The following is a 27,752-nucleotide window of genomic DNA, read 5'->3' on the forward strand; positions in this document are numbered from 1 at the left end:
GCCTCTCTAGGGAATGCTGTCCGTCTTGATGGACACAAGCTACGCCTGGGGGACAGAGAAGTCTCTCAGATGGTCTCTGAATTCAGTCTCTGGGGGAACGCTAAAACTCCAAAACCAGGGTAAGAGTTTGACTGCGTTCAGAGTAAAACAGCAGCACCTGGGCAAGGAGATAGAGTGAAAGATTACAGGGAGAAGAGGGGGGCCAAATGACATCAGGAGGAGCTGGTGGACGACAGTCCCCCGAAACATGAGGCCGCCTCCCCGTCAGCCCCAGAAGGACCACAGAAGTGGTTGGTTTCTCGGCTCTACCACTCTTTACAAGACGCATGGTTGGAGGCTGGCAGCTGGATGCACCTAAATAGGAGAAATGTGGCCGAGAGGCTCCCTGCAGCCCTAGGCCCACGAGCTGCTCACCGTCACAGCTCCTTTAAGGCTACGTCGGCTCAGCCCAGCCAATCAACAACAGTTGCACTGGGTCGGACAGACCCCTTTGCATTGTGGGTTGCAACCCAGAATAGAAAGAACGCGCAGGGGAACCTCTCACAGTTCGTCTTTCACAAAGCGTCTTATGGCCACCCACCACTTTGGGAAACACCTCAGAAAGAGATGAACAAGAAAGTGAAGAGGCCAAGTTAACCAGGGCCGCAGAGGGACTATGCTTGGATGACGGTGGTGCCCGATCTTCTGACAAGAATGAACTCACACCCTGAATTCTGATATCCTCAGCGTCTTCATCCCAGGATCACCAGGCCGGTGTCCCTGGCAGTGGATTGCTAGATTCTCTATTCCACAGGTAAGTGTTGGGCTAGAGAAATGGCTCAGAGGCTAAGAGCGTTTGCTCCACAATCATGAGGATTAGGGTTCGGATCTCAGCACCCACATGACAGGGCAGACATCCTCTCAAATGTCTTTCACCCAGCTCAGAGGCTGGCAGAGACTGGAGGCTCTTGGGAAATGCTGGCTTCTGGGTTAGCTGAAACACAAGCCTCAGTTTCAGGGAAAGACCCTGCCTCAAAGAAATAGGCGAAGGGTGAAAGAGATCACCTTATGTTTGAACCACATACACAATACACATATACCCCCCCACACACACACACACTAACTAATTGATTAGTTAATTAAATATTTAAAATGTATGTTAAGCCTTTTGGTCTGGAGAGAACAGACTCTATTTCTGGTCTGGTTAGCATGCAAATCAAGTTTTAAAATTTTATAAGAAAATCAAATTATTTTCCAAAAGAAAATAATCGCAGTATATTTTAACAAAGGATTAATAAAAAGGAACTCTTTCTTATAAAACCATCAAGGGAAACATAATAAATCAGTAAATAGGGCTAGAGAGATGGCTCAGCAGTTAAGAGCACTGACTGCTCTTCCAGGGGTCCTGAGCTCAATTCCCAGCAACCACATGGCGGCTCACAACCATCTGTGATGGGATCAGATGCCCTCTTCTGGTGTGTCTAAAGACAGAGACAGTGTACTCATATAAATAAAATAAATAAATCAGTAAATAATAATAATAATAGTCAATACAAATTAAGAGCAAATAAAATATTTAAAAACTACACTAATTTTTTAAATACATAAAACAAACAATAATGCACTCTTCACTAATAAAAATGTAAAGGATTTATGAAAGCAGGTGCCAGTGAGCTTAGCAGGCGTGTTTGTGTTATCCACCACCTCAGGACTCAGCTGCTAGTGGCATCGTGAGCTTCCAAGCCTGCAGGTCTGCTGGACGATCACTGTCCACGCCATACCCGGCTGATCTCGGCTCTTGGCTGGGCTAGTGCTGGATGTCAGCTGGTGGGCTGGCTGGAGACCAGATGGTTTCAGATAGCCTCACCTGAGCAGCCCTGCTCTGCTCCCTGTGGTCTCTCACCCATAATCTGGTGCACACACCACACGGTACTGTGGCAGGGATGCCAAGAGTGCAAGTGAGCATTGCAACAGTCTTTCCAGGGCTAAACTCAGGCCTTGAATAACAACAAGGCTTCTACCCCATGCTAAGTGCCGTACTAACTTGTAAGGTCTGCCTACATGCAAGAGGTGAAACAAATCTCCTCTCGTTGGAGACGAAGTGTGGGCAATCAACCAGGGCAAGAGTGAGAGAAAAAGTCACTCTCCACCCCGGACCCTTTTAGTGAAATAATAAACCAATGGAAGCATGCATAGGAAAGTTATTAGTACTGAAAAAAAAAAAGCCTTACAAAACTCCTCATTCCTTCCATTGGTATTTAAGAATTCTTCACAGAAAAAAAAAGAAAAAGTATCATAGCAGCACTTACAAATCCTCATTCCTTCCAATTGTGTATTTCCAGGAACATTATAGCACCCAGAAGCCAGGCCAGCTGACAGCTTATTTAATACTTCTCCACAGGAACCTAATTCTGAGTGAAGAGAACTGTTAAATACTGTATGTCTTCTTTTATCCTGTTTTATTTCAGATATCTTAAATTTATGTGTTCAGGTGACTACATATTTTACATTGTCCTATCTCCTTGATAAGCTGACTTTTCTTCACTATTATATTTCTCTATCTCTGGTATTTTCCGTTGCTGAGTGGGCATGTTATTGAGCAAATTGTCTTGGTCTCACTGTACCTGAAAAGTGTCTTTATTTCATTCTCGTGTGGAATTTTTATTGGACAGAGACAGTTAATTCCTTTCAGAACCTTTCAAAGATTCCACCTCTTTCCCACCCAGTTTCTGATGGGAAATATGTAGCAACTTGAACACATCCTGAGAGTTTTCACATTGTAATGGCGTTATGTCCACTTGGACCTTCTTTATTTACTGTTTTAGACACTAAACTTGAGTCCAGACACCCCAATTTGAGTAGTTTGTTATTTCTTCAGCTACTTTTCTGCGCACATGATTTTCTTCTTGCCAGAGGCATGAACAGGGGACTTCTATGTGGCCCTGTGATCCCTGAAGCATTGTTGGATTTTCCCATTGTCCAGATTGGACCCTGGCTGCTGTTGTCGGGTTCTTTCCTTTGCAGTGGAGAATGCAGTTGCTTAAAATCTTTTTGTTTCTTTTTGCTGAGTTTAATTTTTTTTTTTTTTTTTGGTTCTTTTTTTTCGGAGCTGGGGACCGAACCCAGGGCCTTGCGCTTCCTAGGCAAGCGCTCTACCACTGAGCTAAGTCCCCAACCCCTTTTGATTTATATCAAAATGGTTCGCCTTTAGTTTCGGAGTATGGCTAATGTGCCATTTTATCTTATCATCTTTGGGGTAAGTAGACTTGTCATGGGATCCTCAAACTGAGATCTTCCCAGGAACCCCTGAAACCCTTTTTTGGGGGGGTGTTCACCATTTTCTGAAGTCACCAGACTTTCCTTCCCCCAGAGGCCTGTCGGGAGGGTGAGGGAGAGGTGACCATGGAACTTAATTGTAACTTTAGGAATTACTATCACCCAGACTGGTGGGGACTTGGTCTTTTCACTCTGTTGAGAGATGGGGAAGGAGGAAGGGAGGAGGGAGAGAGAGAATACATGCCTGACCTCACAGCTGTTTTGAGTCCAGAAAATTAAAGAAAAAACAACAGTTCCCAGCTCCCTGAGACAATTAGGGGTCCCCATTCTTACCCTTCAAGTAGAAATTGAGTTTTTTCCTTGAGTAATCTTTTGCATTCATTCTGTCCCTCTGAGTTGGGATACCTTGACTGAGGCATTGCCAAAGTGGGAAGGAGAAGTAGACTGATGGGATCCTGTTTCACACCCCAAACCCTTGTTCTTTTCTGTCACTGACTTTCCAGGGCCTGTGGGAGGTTGGGGAGTTCCCTGTATTCTATCCAGACTGGTGGCTACATTGGATGGAATAGAGTGCATGCCTGTGTTTGTTGTTTGGGTTAGTCTGAAAAACATGAGTTATCTGCATATCCCACAGAAAGTGTCGCGCGCCCAACGTCTCGCCAGCAAGAACGACGCGAGGCAACAGGGTTCTTCTGCGAACAAGCCTTTACTGTACAGCTCTCTTGAACAGGGACAGGGGACCTCAAGCAGCAAGAGTGCTCGCCTTATATAGACAGCAGCTGAGGCTATGCTAACTGTCCTTCAGGGATTGGCGGAGCATGAATTACCTCATTAGCATGGTGCTGCTCCCTCATTAGCATATTACCGGCCAACTGATGGCAGGTGCAAAGCCTGCGCATGCGCAGTACCGTTGTTCACCACAGGATGGCGCCCTACAAGAAAGATCTAAAATAAAGCATGTTTTGCCATTTGAACATCTGTCAGGAGGTGGAGTGCCCTTCCTAGCAGCATTTGGCTAAGAATATCACCTCCCCCTTCACAGGTACTCAGCTGACTGTGGAAATCCACCCCCAAGATGCCATGCCCCAGCTGCTTAAGAAGTTCTCTTTGGCTAAACGTATGTACATGCGCAGGGCTGCTCAGATAGAGGGCAAGCAGGGGCAGGTGGGTGAGACAGATTCCAGCCTGGACATCATCTGAAAAAAGCAAAGAGGGGCTTGAGCCTCCAACCTGGGAAAAGACAGAAACACCACTCTTCTATACACACCCGTTGTGTTAGTTCCTGGTCTTATTTCTGTGACGACCTGACGAGAATCAACTTGAGGGAGGAAAGATTTATTTTGGCTCATGGCTGAGGAGATACAGCAGACCGTGACAGAGAAAGTTTGGTAGCAAGAAGTTCCATAATGTCAGGAGTGTGCAGCCGGACTCACCACTGCCTCACGTGGTGGTCAAACAGGAAGCCGAGAACAAACAGGAAGTAGAACTGGGCTTTAGAGACTCAAGATCTGCCCACCAGTTACCCACTTCCTCCAGAGAGGCTTCACCTCCTAAAGGTTTAGAGGGATCTCTAAAATAGCATTAATATCCAGGGACAGAGTATCCACACACATAAGTCTATGGGAGCATTTCACGGTCAACTACGACACCCAGATGTCGCTGTCCTTGTGTCTCTGCGCTGGGGTCCAGGTGACAGAGCACATAACTAATAGTGCATTTGCTACTCACCAGACTGTTGCTACCAGCATTTTTTAAGATTGCCATCTGTGGGCTGCCAAAAATCATGGCGTGCACAGCGCTAAGTACTTCCCGTGTCTCAGCTTTGTGAATTTTATGCTTTGGCTGGTATTTGCCCCATGGTTTTTCAAGTCGGCAAAGTGAGGCTCAGAAAGGAGAAATGATTGTCCAAGAAAGGTACTCCAGCCAAAAGATAAAGACCCAGGTCCAACTCTGAAGCCTCTGGTTTTAGCTATAATATGTGGCGGTTGTCAGTATATGTAGGCAGGCAGGATCCTGACTGTGATGAGTTCCCCCCCCCCCCTATCTTCACCCTGGCCTCTTGGCTGATGTGGGCCTCATAAGAAAAGAGGCAGAGGAGGCTCAAGCCCCTCCCACCACGTCCTCTCAATGATGCAAAACCATCCAAGGCCATTCTTTCGGACCTCAGCAGTCAGGACCCCAGGAAGGCAGTGTCGGGTGGCTCTGGGATCCACGGTGTGGTTTCACTTAACCTTCTTTTAGATTCTTTTTTTTCCATATAGAAAAGGAGGAAAATAAGTGAGACACCCTTGTAGGATTGTTCTAAATTCCCAGTAAACACTAGCCACTCAGAACCCTGAAACATGAAGGATGAAGGAGGAGGGGGTAAAAAAAAAAGTTCCAAGGAAAATCAGAACCTATTTCTGGGAATGGAAAACACCTTCTCAGCTTTCAGTTCCTATATTTACAGCCTGCAGTGGCTCTGGGGGCATAAGCCACCTGCCTCGGTGAGCCCACCCTTAGTTCCGAATGGTTTTATTAGACACCACGTCTCCTTGGCCTGGCTTCGAGCCAGCAGCAAAAGTTCCTTTGCTCCTTTCCTAGGACTCTCCTGTCGGTCACCATTCACAGCATAGGGCCACCTACTTCAAGGGCTACATGACCTCCTGGGTCCCGAGGTCCGTACACATTACCTTTTGTGCCTCTGTTATCGTTCTTAGCCACTGTCAGTTGTTGTCTTGGGAAGACATAGAACTGCCTGCAAACACTGACAGCTACCCCGTGTTATAGCCAGAACCAGACGCTCTGGAGTTGGATCTGAGTCTTTATCTCTTGGCCAGGTAACTTCCTCAGACAGTCATCTCTCCTTCCTCAGCCTTCACTTTGCCGACTTAGAAAACACAGGGAGAATACAGGTCAAAGGGTCTGAGGCCTGGAAAGTACTAGAAGAAACTGGTTAGTACCTGTAGCATTTGCAGCTATGTTCCAAGATGGCAGAATGCAGAGGAGGGGTGAACCATAGCTCCTTGTGGACCTGCTGTAAGGTATAAAGCCTTGAGATCACAGCATGTTTTGACTCCCCTCAAGGACCACAGATATCTTTCCTGCCATCCGTTCCCTGTTTCCAGACCCCCACTCTGGCCCAGCAGGCCTCATGGAAGGTCTAGCCACAATGTGTGGTGGGTGGGGATGGGAGCAGGGAGTCTATGAGGGCAAACATGAACGGTAAGAGCAGCCAGGACTGCTACCTAGAGACCCTTCAGTGCCTGCTTTTCTGTTCCTTCTGAGGTATCTCTGACCTTTACAGGTTTACAAGGTGATAAAAATGGAAACATGAGACCCCGGCAGCCTGGAGGGAAAGATGCCCATGGTAAGTCTCGGGCCTTCTCTGAGGCCTCTTGAGAAAGCAGTGAGATGGCCTCATGGTCCAGTCTCCAGCCAATTGGTACTGGCTTGCTGGGACATCAAGAGTCCGAGACCACCTGTAGATCTGGGGGAAAGAGTGTCATGACTGACTATACTGTCTGCCACAGACACAGGTGAGGAAGGAAAATGCTTATGTTATCCCAGTGCTGTAGATTGACCCCCTTCTGACTACAAAACAGCCTACTACAGGAGACGGTAGTGGACCCAGGATGCAGAGCGATGCTCATTTAGAGCTGGAAGTGTAGCTCAGTTGGTAGTGTGCCTACCTAGCATGCATGAAGCTCCAGGTTCAGTCCTCAGAACCAGATCACCTGGGTATGCTGACATTCTCCTGTAATCCTGGCACTCAGAAGGTGGAGGCAGGAGCATAATTTCAAAGTCACCCTCTGCTATATACAGAAAGCCAGCCTGAACTGGAGACTAAATCTTAAAAAATAAAATAAAATAAAACTTAGACGGAGGACTTGGAATATAGCTCAGTGGCAGAACGCTTAGAACGTTTACCTACCATGTGCAAGGTTAGATCCTCACTGAGACAAAAAATGCAAAAGATAAATAAATAAAACGGGGTGTCAAATAAATAAAATGTTTATAAGGTAGAGAGCATGTGGGTAGCAGGGTGAGGCAGAGGAAGAAACACTGGCTTGGGGTGATATGATGAATAGATGGCTTGGATTAGAATCCTGCTATTTCCTCTAATTCATCTTCTCTAAGCCTCAGTTTCCCCCTTGGTAGGCCAGACGCTATCTATGACTCCATGCGCACCTGCCTATCTTATTTGGCCTTAAAATCAGAGTAAGATAATTAATGTTCCTGGTGGTTTAGGTATCTTCGTATAAAATCAGATTCTCCTGTTTGATTCTTATATAATCTGCTCGGAAGGTAGATGTAATGAGGCATGAATCATCATGGGTATTTTGAATATAAAATATCAAATATTGTAAAAATGGAACCAGGAAAGGAGGAACTAATAAAATAGAGATTTTAACGCCATTTTAGAAATGCCAGCCTTCTACACAGGAAGGCAAGGAAGGGCTAAACTGAGTGGAAGCCTGTGTGGTGGGAAAGCCCACCTGATAACCACTTGTCACTCGGGCACTTTTATAGGACATTGATGGGACTGAGGGAGCTCTGAGACGTGAGGCACTCAGCAAGAGCTGGCCAGTTATTCCCCTTCTGGTAGGGGTGGCTGAAGTATGGCTGCCTTTGGACCATACTAGATGGTTATATCTATATTAAGTGACTTTAGGCTTGAGCTCACAGCACTCCTCAGGGATCCCTGTACTGACCTTGTTTCTCTGTGGTAACAGCCTACCCCTGGGACAGATCCAATTTGAAATCCATGCCCCTGGACCTCCGGCACTTTGAAAAACTGGATGCCTCTGCCTCACAGGTAGGAGAATTGACCCCAGGCTAAGGTCCCCAAAGGTGACTTGGAGTTTCCCAAGTCAGGATAAAAAAGGCCTACCTCCAGGCGTCTCTTGAACATGCCCTGACGGATAGTCCATCACTGTCCTTTCACTGTGTACCTTGGTTACTTTGTTACTTCGTTACTTTGTTACTTTGTTGCCGCTGTGATCAAATAACTGACATGGAAGTCGAGTGATACAGGGAGAGTTTGTTTTGGCTTACAGTTTGAGGAGGTCCTGTACCTAGTGTCAGGGAGGGTATTGGCAGCGGGAGCATGAAGTGGCTAGACAAATTACAACCCTGGGCAGGACGAGAACAGACAGGAAATGGAACTGGCTATAAAACCTCAAGTGACCTCCTTCTTCCAGCAAGGCTCTGCCTCCTGAAGGCTCCACAAGCTTCTAAAAGAATGCCATCAGCTGGGGACCAAGTGTTTGGTTACTCGAGCCTATGGGGGACGTCACACATCTAAACAGCACCAGAGTGGCTGAGGATCAGAAGGCCCAAGGGTTGTGCTAAATCCATAGGTGTTGCCTTGGTTCCTTTTCTCTCGCTGTGATAAAACACAATGACCAAAAGCACCTTGGGGAGGATAGGGTTTATTTCATCTTATAACTTGGAGCCCCTCATCCAGGGATATGGGGGCAGGAACTCAAAGCAGGAAGCCCAGAGATGGAAACTGAGGCAAAGGCCGTGAAGAACATTGCTTACTGGCTTGCTCCTCAGGGCTTGCTCAGCTTGCTTTCCGGTAACCCTCAGGAACACCAGCCCAGAAATGACACTGCCTACAGAAACCTGGGTCCTCCCACATCAATCATCAATTAAGTCAATGCACCACAAGCCATAGGCCAATCTGGTGGTCTCTTCTTCCCAAATGACTCTAGCTTGTGGCAAGTTGGCATGAAACTAGCAGCATAGATCAGGTTTAGTAACCATGGCCACAGGCTGCTGTAGCTACCCACATGCCTGACTGGCTGACCCCAGATGGAAAGAAAAAAGCTGAGGTGACTCTAGGCCTGGGATTCAAATGGCCAGCACATATGCCCTGTCCAACTCCCCTACCCCAACACTATTTACCCCCAGACGGCCTCTGCCCTGCCCAGCCACGTTCCAGCTTCCTGATTGGAGGAAGAGTAGCTGGCCACAGTTGGTAGATGTTACACTCCCATCCTCCCCTGGCCCCAATAGAGTCTGATCCTTCTGCTCCCAGGTGACCGTCAAGAGTGGCCTGAATGAGCTGGTGAGTGACTTGCTCCAGGAAGCCCACAGCGATCTGGAAAGGGTCAGAGCCATCTGGATCTGGATCTGCCACCATATAGGTATGCCCCTAGAGGGTGGCACTGGGAACCCCGGATGCCCTTTCCTTTGGATTCCTGCATCTGTTGCCTCATCAAAGTGAGAAGTTAGGTCAGGGAGAAGTGCCTGAAGTAACCAAAGACTAAACCAAGAAAGGTAAAAGCCACGCTCCTGACCTGGGCCTTCACCCAGAAGCTGCCCTCCCTGGGTCCAGGATGGGTCCTCTCCAAGACGGGTGGCCACAGGCTGAGGAGAGCATAGCTGTATGCAGAACAGTAGCAACACCAGAATGTCCTAAGACAAGTGGCAGCAAAGGCAGTCACTCATCTCCCTGTCTCCTCCTGTCCCACTAGCTTTCACCTACTCCCAGTGTTCTCAGAGCCATCTCAGGGACCTGGGCCTGAGCAGCCGCCCATGGCTCTCTGTGAGAAAGTTTTAGGGATCTCACGAGGTCCTGAAAAGTCACAGGGGAGCTTGCCAACGGCCTGCTACCTCTTGCTGAAGTCTGCAAATGGGTGAGACAGTGGCCAACTGAGTAGTGGGATAGACCCTTAGTCCTTTGACATGAAGAACAGCCAGCGTCCCATCTGGGTTCCCCAAGACTCTTCTTTGGTCCCCCAGAGGCAACTTAGAAAGTGTACTCACCCAAGGTCTGAAGCTGAGGGAGGCTGCCCTCTCCCCTACACCACCACCAGCTTTTTTCCCTCCTCCCCAAGGTTTCATTAGGTAGCCCTGCCTGGCCTGGAATTCTCTATGTAGAACAAGCTGGCCTTGAACTCACAGAGATCTGCCCACCTCTGCCTTCTGAGTGTGGGACTAAAGGCGTGTGCCATGAGGGCCAGGTGGTCCTCTCTGCTTTGGCCTCCATGTTCCTTTTGCCACCTACACAAAAGGTGACCACATCTGCTAGGTCCTGCTTCTATTCATGCCCCTATTTCCTCCTGAGCACAGCTGGGACTGGGCCACTGTACTATGGGCTCTGTGGCTTTCTTTTCCTCGCTGAGACATCTTCATGCACCTAGGAGCCCTGCGTGCTCACGGCCACCTCCTCTGTCCTCCAGAGTACGATGTGGAGGCTGCCCAGGAGAAGGACCGACAGGCCTTCAAACCCACGAACATCCTGAGGACCCGGAAGACCAACTGTGATGGTTACGCTGGCCTCTTTGAAAGGATGTGCAGGTACGAAAGACAGCCTGTGGTAAGCTAAAGTCCCCGGGCTGTCACTTGACTGCGACCTTCTTTCTTCTCGTCCTGTCCCTTTGTGCCTCTGCCCCCATGCCAGGTCTGGCTGGAGCTTGAGTTTGCAAACTCTGCTTGGGAATCGAAGTGAGTCCTGAAAAGGTCAATTTCTCCCTTTTTAACACCAGCGTAATTGACTTTGGACCATCTGCCGGGCTCCGCCATGCATTAACATAATGGCAGATGAATGCGCAAAGATAATTTGGTTATAAAAGGCCCCTTTTCTGCCTTCTCCCTTCACTGTGCAGCTGAAGGTTAAAAGAATGGCAGGCCTGGAAGCAAGAGGACAGTGGCTGCCGATGCCAAGGGGACTATGAGAGGCTGTCCTTTGAGGAGGGGGATGAGCCATGCCTGAAAAGATCCATTGGTAGGAAAGCCCAGTACCCAGGTGGTAGTTCTCTGTGCCATTGGGCCCCATTCTCAGAGCTATGGCCCAGATGGAGGCCTAAGAGGGAGAATAGGCTACACTACTTCCCAGTAACATCTAGACGGTGTCAAGTCCAGAGGAGTCATACGAGGCCCTACAGTTCCCCTTTCAGAAGTCTCCTGGGTTCTCCTAGGGAACAACCAAGAAGCCCTGGAGGGTCACCGGGAAGTGATTGGCTATGTCTCTGAAAAGCTGTGAGTAGGTCTCAGATGCCCATGTTTACCTATCAGGACTGCAGGTGGCAGCCGTCAACCAAATCTGGTAACAGATCACGGCTTAGTGCTGTGCTGCTGGCCCCCTGTGGCCTTGTGTGCACTTATGTGCACCCTGTCCTGAGATGCACACAACCCATTTTTAGCCCAAGGTCCAGTGCCTCCCGACTCTGCATTACCACTTCCAGGTATGGGCAGATACCTAGTTCCGGGTCCCTCTAGCCTCCTGCCCAGCTCCCTGCTCCAAACTTCCACCTCCCATCTCTGGGACCCTAACCTCAGAGGTAACCTGGACAGGAACCCTTCTGGCTGACCCATTCTTCTCCCTCCAGCAATGCCTTCTACTCCTTCTTGTTCCCAGTGGCATCCCCCAGACCCAGCACCAGTGCTTTTGGGGTTCCCTGTCCCTGAGTTCCCCGACATCTTCCAAAGTCCTCCAAAAGCTGACCTCAGCCACCAGTTGGCTCTGCACCTCGAAGCAACACCCACACTTCTGCTTCCTGGCCCTTCTCTAGGCCCCACGCCAGAGACTCTTCCCCATCCTTTGACGTCCGACCTTGTCTAATAATGTGTGTGTGTCATTTTAGGTTTCCATCTCGTAGCTACTTCAGGTGATGATGAGGAACCAAACCCAGGGCCTTTCCCAGGGGGAAAAATAATCTACCATAAGCTTCATCCCTCTCATGGTGCTTGAGACAAAGTCTAGCTATGTAGCTCAGGCTGGCCTTGAACTCGCTGTGTAGCCAAGGCTGGCCTAAGTGCTGGGATTATAGGTGTGCAGCACTTGTTCTGTTATTTTTTTTAACTCTATTACATTTATTTATTCATTCATTCACTTATTTTGTCATAGTATTCATGTGAAAGTCAGAGGAGGTTAACTTTCAAAACTCTCTCTTTGTAACATAAGGGAATTGCACTCGGCTTGGTGGCTAGTGCTTTTACCCACTGAGCCATCTTGTCAGCCCACTAATAGCGTTTTTGATTTTAAAAAAAAAAAAAAAACAACAATGGTCATGCAAATGTACGTGGGGGGGGGCAGTCTCTCCCGTGTCCCTTCCAGGCTTGTTCTCAGCACAGTTCTCTCTGCTCCTTTGTCCCGCGTCTTACCCCCTCCCTTTCCTGCCTCTCTGAGAACATCTGGCTCCGATTCTTTCACACAGTAGGCCCTCAATGGGCATTTGCACACAGTAGGCCTTTAATAGGGGTTTGTTAAACAAGGGCGACTTACCAAGGAGAAATTTGACTCTCCCTCTGCACGCAACCATTAACTGCCCAGAGCTTCCCTGAAAGGGCCTCCTCCCCCACGCTGTATGGAATGGTCAGCCCAGGTCCCTCAGCACAGGACTCCTGCGGGGAGCACCAGCTGCTCCTGCGAGCATTTCTGTGTGTCTCCTGAGCCTCTGGGCTCACTGTAAACCTGTCACTAGCACAGCCAGAGAGACCAGGGCCGCCATCCCTGAATACTACTTACAAGGAGTTTCGTTCATTTTGGTAAGGTAGCAACCTTCCGTAAGCCTCGGTTTCTTCATCCGCATTTTATGGCAGAACAGTAGAACGGTTGAAAAGAGGGGACACGGCCATGTGGAGGTGCCACTCGGCTGACTTCGGAAATGCTACTTTTTTTGTCTAAATCCTGCCCCATCTCTCATAAGTACAGGAGCATTTTTCCGGAACTTTCCTCCTGACTCTGCCAGCCCACCCACATAGAGCCAGAAAACTGACGCTGACCCTGATTGAAACCGTCAGCTCTCTGACCTGGCCCAGATGCTTAACAGTGGCCACATCCTGCCAGTAGCTCCTCATTAAAATACACCCCAACATTTTACATCCCTTAAACTTAGTCTCGACCTCGCACAAAATTCCTTGCACTGCCTGGGACACTCAACAATGGCCCAGGGTTCTGTGAACCCCCTTAAGTGTTACCTTAAAGAGCCGTAACCCGCTCATGCGTGGCTTCCCTAAGCCCCTTCACCCCGGAATAACTACCAATCATTTGGTAAATTCATCAGCCGATTCCTTAATAATCTTAGGCGTGTGGTCCACACTTTGCTGATTGAGTCTGTACACTGCCAGGGTGGCCTCTAAGAAAGAGCCATCCTCCTCGGAAACCCTGCCTAATCCTCTGCTTCCTTGCCACGGCCTCATTAAAGACCGATTTAATCAAATGGTTTGGTTATTTTCAGGCTTTATTTGTCCCCCCCTTGTCCTTCCTAAGCTTCCGACGTGGCGTGTGTTTTGTTACTTCTCTCCTCCCCTGTGTAATTGCTGGTCCAGTTTCCTTCTGACTTTCTATCATGGAGCAGTAAGTCCATCTTTTGCCTGGATTGCCCACACAGCCTTAATTGATTCTGCCTAATCTCCTTGCAGGGGCTAAGGTTAATTCCCCAGGCTCCTGCCACTGAGTCAGCCTGCAGTAAATTCTCCTCCCACTGTAATCACGGCCCCAGTAACACCAGCTAGCAGATTTCCCAGAGATTTGAGATAACCGGGGGTTTATTACCCGTCTGAGGCTTTGACGCTGAGCATGCTGGTTTGTCACCCATCATATGTCAGCTGCAGTTCCGTCCATCCATCTTCTAGTGTCGTGAAGAGCAAGGACAGAGGCATGGTTGCTTGGTTTGCTGTTGGTGGTCAATATGACCAGAGTGGCCGTCCAAGCCTCTAGGGAGATGCAGACGCTCCAGGAGCTACACGTCTTGTTTTCTTCTTTTTCAGCAGTGTTGGAGACTGACCCCAGAGTCTTATATATGCAGCTAAGAACTCCCTCACTGAGCTGCATGCCCCGCTCTCTGTTAAGTTTTTATTTTGAGATAGTCTCTCTCTGAGTTACCCAGGCTGATCTTCAACTCTCTCTGCAACTCAGGCATGCCTCGTACTTGTAGCTTATCTACCTCAGCCTCCCAAGTAGCTAGAACTAGAGGCCGGCACCCCTTCCCCCAGAGTTGGCTTAAACCATTTAATTGTTGCCAGCACTGGCTTTGTCACGCAAGGCCTCTGGAAGGGACGCCTAAGCTCCGCCTCCCTTATAGACACATTGAAGGAGAATGCAAGCACGGATTCTATCACTGATCGCTCCTCATTTCATTGTAAACCACGGACAGACTTACAAATTCAAACAGAATGTTGGTCTGCAAATGTCCTGGCATAATTCGAAAGCTCTCAGACAGTGTCTCAGGGTTGCTGTACCCTAGGATCGTGTTAGTATAGCTGGCTGTGTGTCCCCAAGTCAGGTAGCCTTTCTTTCTGAACCACAGTTAGACGGGAAACCTCTGAGATCATGTCTCACGAAGCCAGAGGTGGGCAGGTGTGTAGCAAGGACAGAGAGACCTAAGTTTGTGAGAAATCAAGTCCACGAGATGAAAAGAGATGCCACTGCTTACACCTGCTTAGAAATCACACTCTTTCAGCGAGATAATGAAAGAAAAGAATGTTTCGTTTATCATGGTCAAAGGCTGCTGCGTGCAGTGTCCCTGCCTGCCCAGCCCCTCCCCCACACTACCAGCTGCTCACGGGCTACAGCTGTATCACACGCTCCTGTGGCAGGGCCTGGACCATAACTGTATCAAACAACCACCATTGTCTGGACCCATCCTCAGTCAGTACCAGGGGACACACCACAGCAAGCTGGTGCACTCAGATCTTTGGTAGTGACAAGAAAATGGACGTGAAGGTAGCTTCAGAAGCCAGCCGAGGTCAATAGGTATAGGTAGGTGGTCTTCCGTTGGCCTACCCCTCTGCACAGTGCATACTCATCAGGCTCCCGTGGAAGGCCAAGGGTTCTTCCAAAGCCTCAGAGCATTGGTTGGGTCCCTGAGCCCCAGCCCTGGCTGGGGATGGGCTGTAGCTTTCTCCTGATGTTCTGGGTGTCTCCGAAGGCTTGCTCAGGAGTCTCGCATGCGAGCTGCCCCAGAGCTCCCAGCACTTTGCTTCAGTCCGGTGTTTCACTAATAGTGCACAGATCCTCCTGTTTCGCAAGCATGAGCACTTCTAAGGCAGCCACTGAGCCAATCTCTTACTGTGTGGTTTGTTATATGTCATGTGCTTCCCCCCGACCCAGTGCCCTATCCTGCGTGTGGCACAGCATTTGTACGTCAGAGCTCTTTCAATGACATGAAAAGGTCACGGATCATGATCTGATCAGGAGCCAGAGAGGCTGGATAGATAGTTCTACAATCATTGTTTTATGCCAGTGAATTATTTAATTCATATAAAAACTATGGGTTACTGACAACACTTTACATTGTGACTTCTGTCCAATTCGTCTTACACATAGCTGCCAGATAATAAAATATCCCCCTGCCGTACACCGGCAATGCATAAACTTACAGCTGACTTCATTTTTCATCTTAGCTCTGCCACAGGCATTCCCCAAGGCCCTTTCTCCTTCTCCTCCGTCTGTCAGAGGAGAATCACCCCCTGGAGATCACTTAATGCCAACCATCCTTTTTAGCCCATAAAGAGCCTGGCAAGGTCACCACAGGTGAGACTTAGACGTAGCAATAGAATCCTGATTTCCTGGCTGCACTCTATGACCACCCATTCCAGCTTGGAGCCATACAGGTACAGGCCACTTGTCCTCTCTTCCTCCTGTGGCCCTTTCCTGGGCTGCGCAAGACCCTTCCCCACTTGCTCTTCCTGGGTGAAGAAAACCTCCCATTCACTGTTTAAGACAAGCTTCCCCCAGGAGGAGGAGACACAGTCTGCCCGGCAGAGCCCAGTTCACTCCAGCACCCAGAGATGACGTGGCTGCCAAATGCTCCTCTCTCCTCTCTTGATCCCGATGCTCTGAGCAGAGAGCAAGCACCAGACAACAATCACCACTCCACTCACCACTTGCCCTTCCTGTGAAGTGAGCCATTTGCAAATGCGAAGGTTCCCAGGGCTTCCCTTTGCTCTCCTCACCAGATGAAAGTTTATATACACAGTGCTTTTTGAGCGACCCTGGGAAATAATTACTGAAGACTCTAACTTACGTTGTGTGTATAGATTTTCCCAATCCTAAAACTAACACATAATCATATTTTAAAATGTTTGCTGTGCTCCCTCCTCCACCTGGGCCCCACACCTCCCCCTGCTTCTTTTTTCTTTTTTTTTAAAGATTTTATTTATTTATTAAGATTTATTTATTTTATTTATTTCATGTATTTGACTACACTGTGACTGTCTTCAGACACACCAGAAGGGGACATCGGATCCCATTACAGATGGTTGTGAGCCACCATGTGGTTGCTGGGAATTGAACTCAGGACCTCTGGAAGAGCAGTCAGTGCTCTTAACCACTGAGCCATCGCTCCAGCACTCCCTGCTTCTTTTCACAGTGCTGGAGATTGAGTCTTGGCTCTTACGTGCAAGGCAAGCACTCTGCCTCAACCCTACAGCCCCCTCTAAAAAAACTTAAGATGCAGAGAGGAATTTAAAAAAATAAAACCACCTATAATTCCATTTCCAAGGGATCAAGAATCTCTTCCCACCCATCCCTGTCCTCATTCTCCATGTATACATTTATACTCAGGGAGACTGTCTGTGGTAGCTTCCTGCCCCAGGAAGACCTTCTGTTCTGGGACTCATTTTGGCGACCATCAGCAAAAATCCTACTATCAGGGTCTAGCTATTCTTGGTGTCTGTCAACAGGATATCCCCAAGTGCTCCTGAAATAATTTCACAGGGTCCAGCTGCTTTAATCTCATGAGATTCCTGAGGAAGCCCTGGAGGCCTAACGCCTCTTTGACGCTGTATACAGAAGGGCAGGTACCTGTTGCGGTAAATATTAATTGGTGATTCCTTCTCCACCCTTGATCATATAGTTCCCCACTAAAAGACACAAAGCCTTTATATTTATAATAAGCTTTCTCTTGCTCTGCCCAGGCCACTCCTACTCCAATTGGCCAGCCCTCGTGGCCATGCGCTCATGATCTGCCTACCTCATGGTGTCTTCTTCCTTCTTCTCTCCCCTCCTCTCCTCCTGCTCTCTGCCTCAGACCCCAAGCCCAGAACCAAAATCCACCTACCTTTTCTGCCCAGCTATAGGCTGTAGACATCTTTATTGACCAATCGGGGGATAACTTAGAGGGCAGTGTTACACAGCAACGCTTGGCGTATGTGAGGATTTCCTCATCTCTGGAGGCAACCAGACCTTGGGGTCCAGAATTTAGCATTACAATACATAGCAAACAGACCGAACAGGGATCCCAAATGTCATCCCCTGTGAGGAGTCTCGGGGTGAGTGGCCTCAGCGTGGCTCTGCAGGGAGAGGAGGGCTGCAGCAGGTGTGGTAGCATGCCATCATCATCTGCACGAGAAGCAAAGTGAGAAATGACAGTCTCTTCATTTGCATGCTACCACATTTGCCCCAGTGACCCAACAAATGATGTGTAAGCACAGATCAGTGCTATTCAATGTGGCATTCTACTACATACTACCTACTCACACATACATACTACCTACCTACTCATACATACACACATACTACCTACCTACTCATCTTCATGGGGAAACCTCTCCCTAGTCTTACAGTAAATGCATGATCTTCTTACCCCATTAGCCTAAGACCCTGTTTTTAATGGTACTAGGAACTCAAACCTGATGCATCCCAAGGGTGACCAGGCTCTGCTACCTGACATGGGCATCAGAGAGACACTCAGGGTCAGCACTGTGTGGAGGGTGGGACAGTTGTTGGGGTGCAAATGGAGTTCCATTGAAGAATCCCTTGGGCACCAGGACTCAGTAGACTTGTCAATTGATTATATCAGTTTTCACAAATGCAAGAAAAGTGTTGGGGCAGAGCAACTCAGCACCAGGAGCAGCAGCACCAGGGTCAGCAGCTCCGCGTGGGTCAGACTGGTACTGTCTAGCTGTGTTGGGAAGGAGCTACTGAAGAGGGGCGGGGCAGTGGGTATGGGGAAGGCAGGGCCTTCGGTGGACTTGTTGACTCAGCCTTGGGGTGCTAGCCACAGCCCAGACCTGGTTTTATGAGGCCTCCAAAAGTGACTGGCACCCATCCCCGACCCTCCAACTTTCCCCAAACTGATACCTGTCTTGCTGTGTGCCATGGGATACCCTGTCAAAAAAAAAAAAAAAAAAGCCAGTCAATGTCTTCCCTCCTCTTGGAGCAGATAGAGATTTCAAAATGGTGGCTGTGTTAGTGACTTAGGGTTACTGTGACTGTGGTGATACACCATGACCAAAGCAACTTGGGGAGGAAAGGGTTTATTCAGCTTACGCCCATATCACAGTTCATCGTAGAAGGAAGTCAGGACATGAGTTCACACAGGGCAGGAACCTGGAGGCAGGAGCTGGTGCAGGGACCATGGAGGATGCTGCTTATTGGCTTGCTCCCTGTGGTTTGCTCAGCCTGCTTTTTATAGAACCCAAGATGGCCAGCCCAGGGGTGTCTCCACCCACAATGGCCTGGGCCCTCCCTCTATTAGTCATTAATTAAGAAAATGTGCTACATTCTTGCTTATAGCCCAGTCCTATGGAGGCATTTTGTCAACTGAGGCTTCCTCCTCTGATGGCTCTGGCTTATGTCAAGGTGGTACAAAATGGGCCAATGCAGGCAGATAGTCAGTGAACGATATTAATGCACCATGGCGCTTTCTGTCCCTTCCTCGTGAAGGCCAAAGCCGACGATCAGGTGTCCTGGCTGCCATTCTCCTAGGTTAGTTCTGGACACACCCATGTGCCTGCCTTCCCAACCCTGTGCAGTGAAGAATAGCCAGGAACCAGATCTCAGCCACCTCCTGCCCTCACCAGCAGCACCCAGGGTCTGCCGGCTTCCCAGCCTCAGTGTGCAGCTCTTTCTTGTTGGTTTCCTTCCAAGAACATCTCCATCTCCCTACTCCCTACCTTCTCAAGGCCGTCCTCGCGCTCGTCCTGGTTTTTCCTCCTGAGGAACTGTGTGCATCAGATCGTGTCAAGCAGGCCCTGGGGAGACACTTCAGAAGTGAGCAGAAGGTCTCAAGGGAATAGCAACCGACAGGGCTGCAGTCAGTCTGCACAGGCAGGGCCTGCCAGCACTGTGGATTCCTGTCCCCACACCCCAGCCCTCAAGCCCCTTCTCAGACCTGTGCCTCATCCCCAGGGTTGCCGGTGTGCAGTGTGTCACCGTGTCTGGCTACTCCAAGGGCTTTGGCTACAAGACTGGCCAAAGCTTCTCTGGAGAGTTCGACCACGCCTGGAATGCTGTGTACCTTGAGGGTCGTTGGCACCTGGTGGACAGCACCTGGGGCAGTGGCCTGGTGGACACCGCCACCTCCAAATTCACCTTCCTGTAAGTACGAGGCTCTGTCTTGCCAGTGTCTTATTTGCGTGTGGGGTGGGGACAAGGTTGAAGAAGGGAGGCATCTGGTGGAAGGGAAGGGCCAAGTGGGAGGGGAAGGCTGGACAGCTGTGCCCAGCTACACTCGCCTTCCCTAAAGTTGGCTCCAGATCACTTGCAAGGAGCTGAATTTTCTTGTCACCTCACCCTTCCGTGGCTCCTCTGTCTCTTCATGAGTCTTTGCAGCTAAACCCAGGAGCCCTTCCAGTTTGCCCCAGGCCACACATGAGGAGGGGTGAGGCTAAGGAGCCTCACTGCCCACAACCATGATGCCTAGATGTTCCACCTTCTCCTCCATTTCCTCTTCTCCAAAGGAGGAAGAAGGATGTGGTTGGCAGAGAGGAGAGCTGTAGGTGGAGTTGAGTACCTGGGTGCTCAGGGTACAGTCTGGACCACGATCATCATCCAAGGCTTGGCCAACCCTGAACGTAACCCACAGCCAAGCATGACAGTCTTTTTTTTTTTTTTTTTTTTGAGCTGGGGACCAACCCAGGGTCTTGAGCTTGTTAAGCAAGTGCTCTACCACTGAGCTAAATCCCCAACCCCCACGCATGACATTCTTATGGGTCGCAATGTCCCTTGGCAGCCTTGGTCCCTCCAACGTGTGCAAGTGAAACCTTGGCACTCCACACTCACCCCACGTACAGCTGTTACTCCCAACAGTGTCCCCCTTTAAGGGGGCAAAGCCTCCCAAGCCCAGGCTGTCTCTTTTTTCTTCTCTTTGTCTTGGTCTCTGACCAGCCCTAAGGAGCTACAGAAGTTCCACTACTAAATCCCCCCCGCCCCTCAGGCACAGGGACGAGAAGGGTCCCTCGCAACTAGGACACTGGCACCTTGTGTCCCCACCTCCCCATGCTCTCGCTGTGTGGACCTGCTCCGTGGATCATGCTTTTGGTCCTTTCAAATACTTGTGGGCATTAAACACCGAGAGCGCCATCTCTTCTACCTCACCCTATCCATAACGTCCTAAGGCTATGAGAGCAGGCCCCTGAGTTCATGCTGTGGCCTTGTCTCAGAAGGGACCTCAGATCCTGTGTGACCCCAGGGTCTGCACACAGCCACTGAACAGTCTGCAGTGCCCATGACCACAGATCATCATGCTGTCAAGCTTCTGTGTCAGCAACACCCAATCCAGTGGTTGGGTTAGCTGGACGAAGGCTTCCCAAAGCTCCCCTGTGATACAGCCAGATGTGGGTGATGGTGGTCAGGCCTACTCATGGCTCCTAACCAGATCTCCCTCCACTCCAGCTACAACGAATTCTACTTCCTCACCCACCCTGCCCTGTTCATTGAGGACCACTTCCCAGACAACAAAAACTGGCAACTGCTGAAGCCACCCCAGTCTCTGAGGCAGTTTGAGAACAACATGTACCACAAGAGTGAATTCTACAATAAGGGCATGTTGAGTGCCCACCCAGAGACGCCCATGATCAGAACAGGTAAGGAGAGGCAGGCACACAAGGGTGGGTCATCAGTAATGACTGAAGCTCCCTTCCCCCTAGAGTGAGCCAAGAAGAGCAGACCACCAAGCTTAGCTATCTCCCGTGGCCTGAGTGGACACTTGCTGTCCCTTGACATACCATGGAAACCACGGCAGCCAGGTGTCACTCTTGAGGGGCAAGGCCTGACCCCAGAGTCACAGACATGGACTGTTTCTCATGCCTCTCTGGGAATCCAGAGCCTGATCCTACTCTTGACACATCACAGCAGGAGTCAGGAAGGCTGACCAGCCCACCTCCTCCTTCTCATCAAAACCCAACCTGTCAGCACCAGCCTTGCCACCAGGAGGCCTCCCTGACAGAAAGTCTGAGCTCCCAGAAGCAATCAGCTAGGTAGCCGGAGGGATGATGGCCTCTGCCCTACCCCACACTCTGACTGATGGAGCAAGGGGATAGGGCCAGGGGTGCAGTCCAGGAGCAGGTGCCTCTTGCCCACTGCACTTCCCCATGGATTCTTGATCTGGATGCAAATCCGTGGTCTCTGGTAAGTAACAGACACATGGCTGCTTCCGCTGTTGAAGCAACAGCCCACGGCTGCTCACTTTGACACTCATTTCCCCACACTTGAGTCTGACAGAGGCCTGTGGTCTCAACTGTGAGACGTTAAACCACAAGAGAGACTCGAGCAGAACACCACGCCATCACCACGGCATCACCACGGCATCACCACGGCATCACCACACCATCACCATGCCATCACCACGCCATCACCACGCCATTGTGATTGTATTGCTGAATCGAGTTTGCCCTTTTTTGGGGGAGATGAAAACAATGTAAACACCAGATTTCTTAATTTATACTAACCTAAAACTCAGTTCCATACTCATGCCGCATATTGAAAGGATATTTCTTGGTGCCTGTGAGTTTGCCTTAAGAATAGAGATGGGAAAGAAGCAAGAGAGGAGGGTGGAGGTGAGATGAAGAGGAAGGGGAGAGCGCCAAGATTCAGGGAGGGTCAGTGAATGCAAGGAAAGAAGAGGCAGAGAGGATAGCGAGGTGTTTCGGAGGCCTTTGGGGCTCCCAATAATTTACCTCTTCCTAGAAGATGTTCAGCACACTTCTGCCAAATGTTCTCTAAGACAGGCACTAAACTCTTCCCAAAGAGCTCACAGCCCAGACAAAGGCAGAGTGTAGAAAAGCGCTCCCAGGATTTATTCTGAAATGACTGGTTCTCTGGAAGAGGCCTCCAGCACATCCAGCTCACCTGAAGGGCTGAGGCAGACTCTTTGCAGCCAGGTCTTTAGGGTGAGTCCTCCCCCATGTATGGGACGGAGGATTAATAGTGACTGTGAACCAGTCTTCTCTTTTGCCTGGCTCCATCCATGAGCCGGGCTGGAGAAGTTGATGGGCCAAGGGGTAGGGTGGTCAGCTTCTCACAGAAGCTGTGGCCAGGCTTTCAGAGCAGACACTGCCCTGGGGAGCCAGCAAAGCCCAGATGGAAAAAGCCTTCGTGAGCTGCAAAAGCCAGTGAAAAACAATGACCAAATAAAGGCATCCAAATGCAGGTCGAGGGGGAGCTGGAGGGAGAGAGAATGGATGTACTGGTTCTCTGAGACCCAGTGCAATGGCACCCCTGTGTGAGAAGCAAGTGTCGAGGAGGGGAGACCAGGATAATACCCTATACACTCCTAGGCACAGACTCCTGGAGTGAAGCCCTTACCGGTTCCGGTGTTGTATTCATATGACAGCTGTTGATACCATAATCATTACACGGGAGCGATACAAAAGTAAAACTTAAGAGTTGGGGGTGGGGTGGGGTGGGGTGGATGGGTAGCTCAGTGCTCAGGAGAGCTTGGTGTTCATCCAGAGGACCTGAGTTCTGTTCCCAGTACCCACATCCTTTAGCCAGCTCAGAATCGACTGTAACTCCAGCTCCAGGGGATTCAGTACCCTCTCCTGGACCATTACACACACACACACACACACACACACACACACACACACACACACACACGGCATTCAAACAAAGACATGCACACACATAAAAGTCTTTTTTTTTTTTTTTAAGATATATGAACTGAAGGAGACAGCATGCTTTCCATCCTTTTAGCCCCTTCCCTGCTCTGGAACAAGTTAAATGTCTAGGCAGGCTTCCTCTTATGTAAACCAAGTGGGATAGTGAAGGAAAGAAGATAGATGGCTAGGGTAGGCTTTTCTTGCCCCACCTCCCAACCCGCCCCCCAGTTACCAGCTGTTTCAAAATGATTTGCCCAAATGAGTCGGGGGAATACCATGTTCACAGGGCGGGCCATCACGTTGGTAAAATCGAGTTTGGTAGAAATATTCACACCATGGACACGGATGCACACTGTAGGTCACACCTCCCCCCCACCCCACCCCCCGTGGGTAGGCACTCACCAGAACACACCGGATCCGTCTCACCTAACCACGACTTCCTCTCCACAGTGAACGGGAAAGCCACCGTCACCATAGAGAGCCGTGCCCCGACGCTGTTCATGTTCATGCTCAACGGCAAGCAAGAGCACGGGCTCCTGAGCCTCAGGAAGAACGGGATGAAGCTGGAGGTGTACCCTCCAACCATGGGCACCCACAAGCTGCAGATCTTCGCCAAAGGCAACTCTGAAATCTACAGTTCGGTGCTGGAATACACGCTCAAGTGCAACTATGTAGACTTCTCTGTCCGGCTGCCCACTGAGCTTCACCAGCCCGTGGGCCCCAGCTGGTTCTCGGAGCAGATGGGCATCAGGAAGCCCTCACACCCTGACCCCATCATCCACACCAGCGACGGTCGCTGCTCCATCAGCTTTGGTGTGGAAGAGGGCATCAGCATCCTGGCATCCCTTCACGGCGATGACGGTCCCATCACCGAGGAGACAAAGAGGCGCTACATCTTCCAGATGAACCGAGAGAAGAGGACCGAGCTGAAAGTCCAGCTGCCCCATGCTGGCAAGTTTGCCCTTAAGATCTTTGTGAAGAAGAGGCAAGAACAAGGTAACTTCGTCTTTGTCTTCAACTACCTCTTGTGCTGTGCCAACACCAAGGTGAACTGGCCTATGTTCCCCGAGATCTACGGCCACTGGGGACAGGACAATGAGCTGCTAGAGCCTCTCTCGGGGGTGCTTCCCGCCAACCGCAACATACCCTTCAAACTGAAGCTGCATGGCATTGCCAAAGCTCTGGTGAAAGGGCAGGACACGTGGCCCCTCACCCTCAACCCCGAGGGCTACTGGGAGGGCAGCTGCAACACGGCCGGCTGCCAAGAAGTCTATGTCATGGTGCTAGAGAACGCTAACCACAACTTCTACAATTACATCCTGAAATACAAAGTGAATGACCAGTGAGGGGGGACAGCATTATCCACAGTCTCCCAGGGCTACGGCCAGCCCTGCCCAGGGAGGACCCAAGATAAGTGCAGAGAGAGCCCAGGACACCACTAATCTGCATGAAATCACTTCTAGGCCTCTGCCTCAGTCCCCTCTGCCTCGGTCTCCCTGCTCTGCCTCAGGCACTGAGGAATTCATGCTGCCGAGGGCTCACTCAGTGTGGCTGTGGATTGAAGGGACAGAGGCAAGGGCCCTCTAGAAGGAAAAGGTGCTATGTAAACCCAAGGTATTGTGAAGTGTACGCCCCTGCCTGTGCCTGCTCTTGTGTTCGTTCATACTTTGGTGTAGAGCTGGGTGGGAAAGGAAAGTGGAGGTGTTACCGCTGCTGAATGCTTCCCTCAAGATGCCTAGAGAATTCTCCTCCCTGCCCCAACAGTGTGTGAGCTATTAGAGAGGTGTGTCCCCGCCCCAGTAACATGGTGTTCCCCGATACTTCTGGACCCCAGGGAATGTTGGGCCTGCCCATCTTCCACATTCCTGGTGCCTCTATTAGCCACTTCATGCTCTTCACGAACTTGTGAGGGGAGGGTAGAAAACAAGCTAGCTGCCCCTCAGCCAACTGGGGGCTGTTATCTCCTGATCCCTAGTGTCTCTGAGATGTGATAAAGGCAGAAAAACAGCCATGTGCACACATGGATGTCCCGGCTAGGGACCAGGGATGGAGTGTTTTTGGAAGTCCAGCAGCCCACACGTAAGGGTGAAGATCCCCGATTCTGCGTGCTTAGCAGAGTTTAGCTGAGTGCCTGGAGATGCCCTTCCAGCATCATCAGGAGCCTCAAATGCCTATGTAGCCTGTGGAAGCCTGACTGATGACTGTGAATGGAGACCTGGGCCCTGGGCAAGCAGATGAGTCTCAGCAGGCCAAACCAAGCTGAGGGGACCACCACCCTCCCCTAGAGAAAGTGTTTGTGCCTGTCTCTGAGAAAAGCCCCATCGTAGCCATTTTAGCTCCTGTGTCCCAAGCTCAACCTTCCATTGGGAACAGTTGAGGGCCTCTTACTTGCTTGGACCTGTCCTAAAAAAGCCTCAACTGCCTAGCTGGCCCTCAGCAGCACCTGAGGCTGGTGTTTCCATGGCAACAGCTGAGGAGTGAGCAGGCAGCAGCCGGCAGGGAAGGCCTGAGGAAAACCCCAAGAGGCTCCTGCAGTAGCATCCCACACACCGATGTGCTCTAGGATGATCCCCACCAAACTTCTGGGTTCTAGGACTCTGCTCACTGCACCCATCTCAGGACTCCCACCCCTACCCCTCACTGCTCTCTGAGGAATGTCCTCAAGCTCAGCTGCAACCAGAGTCAGCCTGAGGTACTCACAGCCTCTGCATCCAGCTCTTTCCTCAGTAAGAGCCCATCAGACTCGTTCAGTAAGTGACTGACCCCCGTGCTGCATGCTGGGACTGTAGAGGGGAACACAATGGACTCAGCCATAGGCACCCACACCTCTGGGTGGGCAGTCTGCCAAGTGAAGCCCATTCGAAGACCTAGGATCCCAGAACTTCATTCCCTTCTGCCCCTTCCCTACTGCCACCCACCTGATACCAGATATCAGTCCTCCACCAGTCTGGGTAGCCTCACTTGTGATTGGCATAGCTGCTAGGGGCTGAGCTGCCTTGGCTTGTGTCCAGGGTCCTCTGGCAGTCTTGGCCCATCAGCATCTTGTCACTCACTCCTGGAAAACGCACCAAAGCCCAGTGGGCTGAGAGGTGGGGGTGTCTCAACTACAAGTCATAGGCACCACCACAAGTAAACGGTGGAGTTTGCACTGCCTGGAAACAGTCTTTCCTCACCCCTTTGATGAGCAGGAAGAAGTGTGCTATGTTTTAACGAAATAGTAAGTGCTTCTGCGACTCCCTGCCACTCGCTAGACACAGCCGCGACAGCCACTGCTAGCCCTGAAGAAAAAAAAAAAAAAAAAAAAAAAAAAAAAAAAAAAAAAGATCCCCATGTTTTTCAAAACTGCATAATTAATCCGTTCTGGAGCTTGTAGAGGATGCTACCCCACAAAACAGGAGCTGTCCTCAGCACCAGAAACCCAGACCTGGCATCTCCCAGTGGCCCGGGTCGTCCACACGCCCCTCCCTCCTTGTTTAACCAGGCAGCCCCTTTGTCAAGGCAGCTGTAGGTGCACTCGAAAAAACGCCTGCATTTCTTTTTACTGAAGCAAAGATACATGAAACTGAATCCAATCTTCATGAATTTTTACACGCATGCTGCTCAGGCTGGAAATTTGGAGGTTGCGTTTTGAAGCCTTTTTATTCAAATCCCCCTCTTTGTCTGCTGGTCCACGAGTCCCATTGACCGGTCAAATGGCACGAGCGCCCCCTGGTGGTTATGTGTGAAGTTGCCACTGCTGCGAACCCCCAAGCAGGATCTTTCTATGATTGTTAAAAATCACTAGGTGCTTTCTTGTCCCTTGTTCACGAGTTATGCTGTCTACGGCATCCACATCGTGAATCTGTCATCCTCGTCGTGGATACACCAAGGTCAGCGTTGCCGTGCAGACTGTGAGAAGACCCTGGTGAGACTTCCTGGCCTGGCGTGGTGAGAAGACTTGGGGTGCGATTGAAAATTGAGCACCTTGCCCAGAAAGCCTTCCCAGAGACAGAAACCCTGGGCACGGGGATGCCTGGCTAGTGTCGCTGTGATCACACTTATTACTATGGCAATGACAGGCTGAAACTGATCAAACTTAGCATTTTGCCAGGCTGGCCCCAGGATGGGTGCCAGGGTGCAGAAGGACGAGGCGTGGTGGGGCAAAAGGGTGCAATTAAGCTCTTTTCAGCTTGCTTCAAAAGTGCCACCAGCTCAGCTGGACTGTTCTCTGTCTGATTGTGAATATTTTGAGTTCTCCATATGTTACATTGTCCCACCAGGACAGACTCCTCCCAGCCTACGGAGATTAGAGAGACATAAATAGATTAACTGAAGCATGAAGGATTTGAGCTAGATATAAGAACCATTTCCTGTTGTGAAGCAGGAGGGACGCGTTGCCAATAAACTCTGAGAAATTCTCAAAGGACTTGAAAAGGAGAAAAGTTACCCCAGTGGTCCGGCCTTTTCTTTGCCATACTTACTGAAGTGGTTGGGTTCTCCCTCCGCTAATTCTTGAACCGTACTGGTTGGCCGGCAGTAAACACCAGGTTAAGGCTGTGACCGCATAGCTCACTACTGTAGGATGTCGAAGGCAGTTTATCTGAGGTCTGAAGTTTCCTTTTGTGTGAAGTAAACCAATAGAGGTGACTATTTCTCCTGACACGTGTGCTGAATTGTGTGGGCCGCTGGCTGTCGAGGATGCTGTTGCTGGAGTTCTTTTTCAATAAAATTTATATTCATTTTTACCCAACAATGTA

General features: G+C 50.1%; 1 protein-coding gene across 4 annotated transcripts in view; it reads left to right on the forward strand.

The window, feature by feature from the left end:
- Positions 1 to 27,745, forward strand: part of Ky (kyphoscoliosis peptidase) — a 38,833-nt gene extending 11,088 nt beyond the window's left edge. For 2 of the 4 annotated variants that reach the window (XM_032911198.1, XM_032911200.1), the window contains 8 exons: positions 4,298 to 4,372; positions 6,542 to 6,604; positions 7,971 to 8,053; positions 9,281 to 9,389; positions 10,428 to 10,545; positions 19,325 to 19,513; positions 20,810 to 21,000; positions 23,467 to 24,659. In XM_032911198.1, coding sequence (XP_032767089.1) covers positions 4,298 to 4,372; positions 6,542 to 6,604; positions 7,971 to 8,053; positions 9,281 to 9,389; positions 10,428 to 10,545; positions 19,325 to 19,513; positions 20,810 to 21,000; positions 23,467 to 24,362 — 1,724 coding nt within the window. In that variant the 3' untranslated portion in view covers positions 24,363 to 24,659. Of the gene's footprint in view, positions 1 to 4,297; positions 4,380 to 6,533; positions 6,605 to 7,970; positions 8,054 to 9,280; positions 9,390 to 10,427; positions 10,546 to 19,324; positions 19,514 to 20,792; positions 21,001 to 23,466 lie in introns of all 4 variants that reach the window. The other 2 variants (XM_032911199.1, XM_032911201.1) reach the window with 2 other exon arrangements.
- The last annotated feature ends 7 nt before the right edge of the window (positions 27,746 to 27,752 follow it).

This window comes from Rattus rattus, chromosome 8 (assembly GCF_011064425.1).
Source record: "Rattus rattus isolate New Zealand chromosome 8, Rrattus_CSIRO_v1, whole genome shotgun sequence".
Taxonomy (NCBI): domain Eukaryota; kingdom Metazoa; phylum Chordata; class Mammalia; order Rodentia; family Muridae; genus Rattus; species Rattus rattus.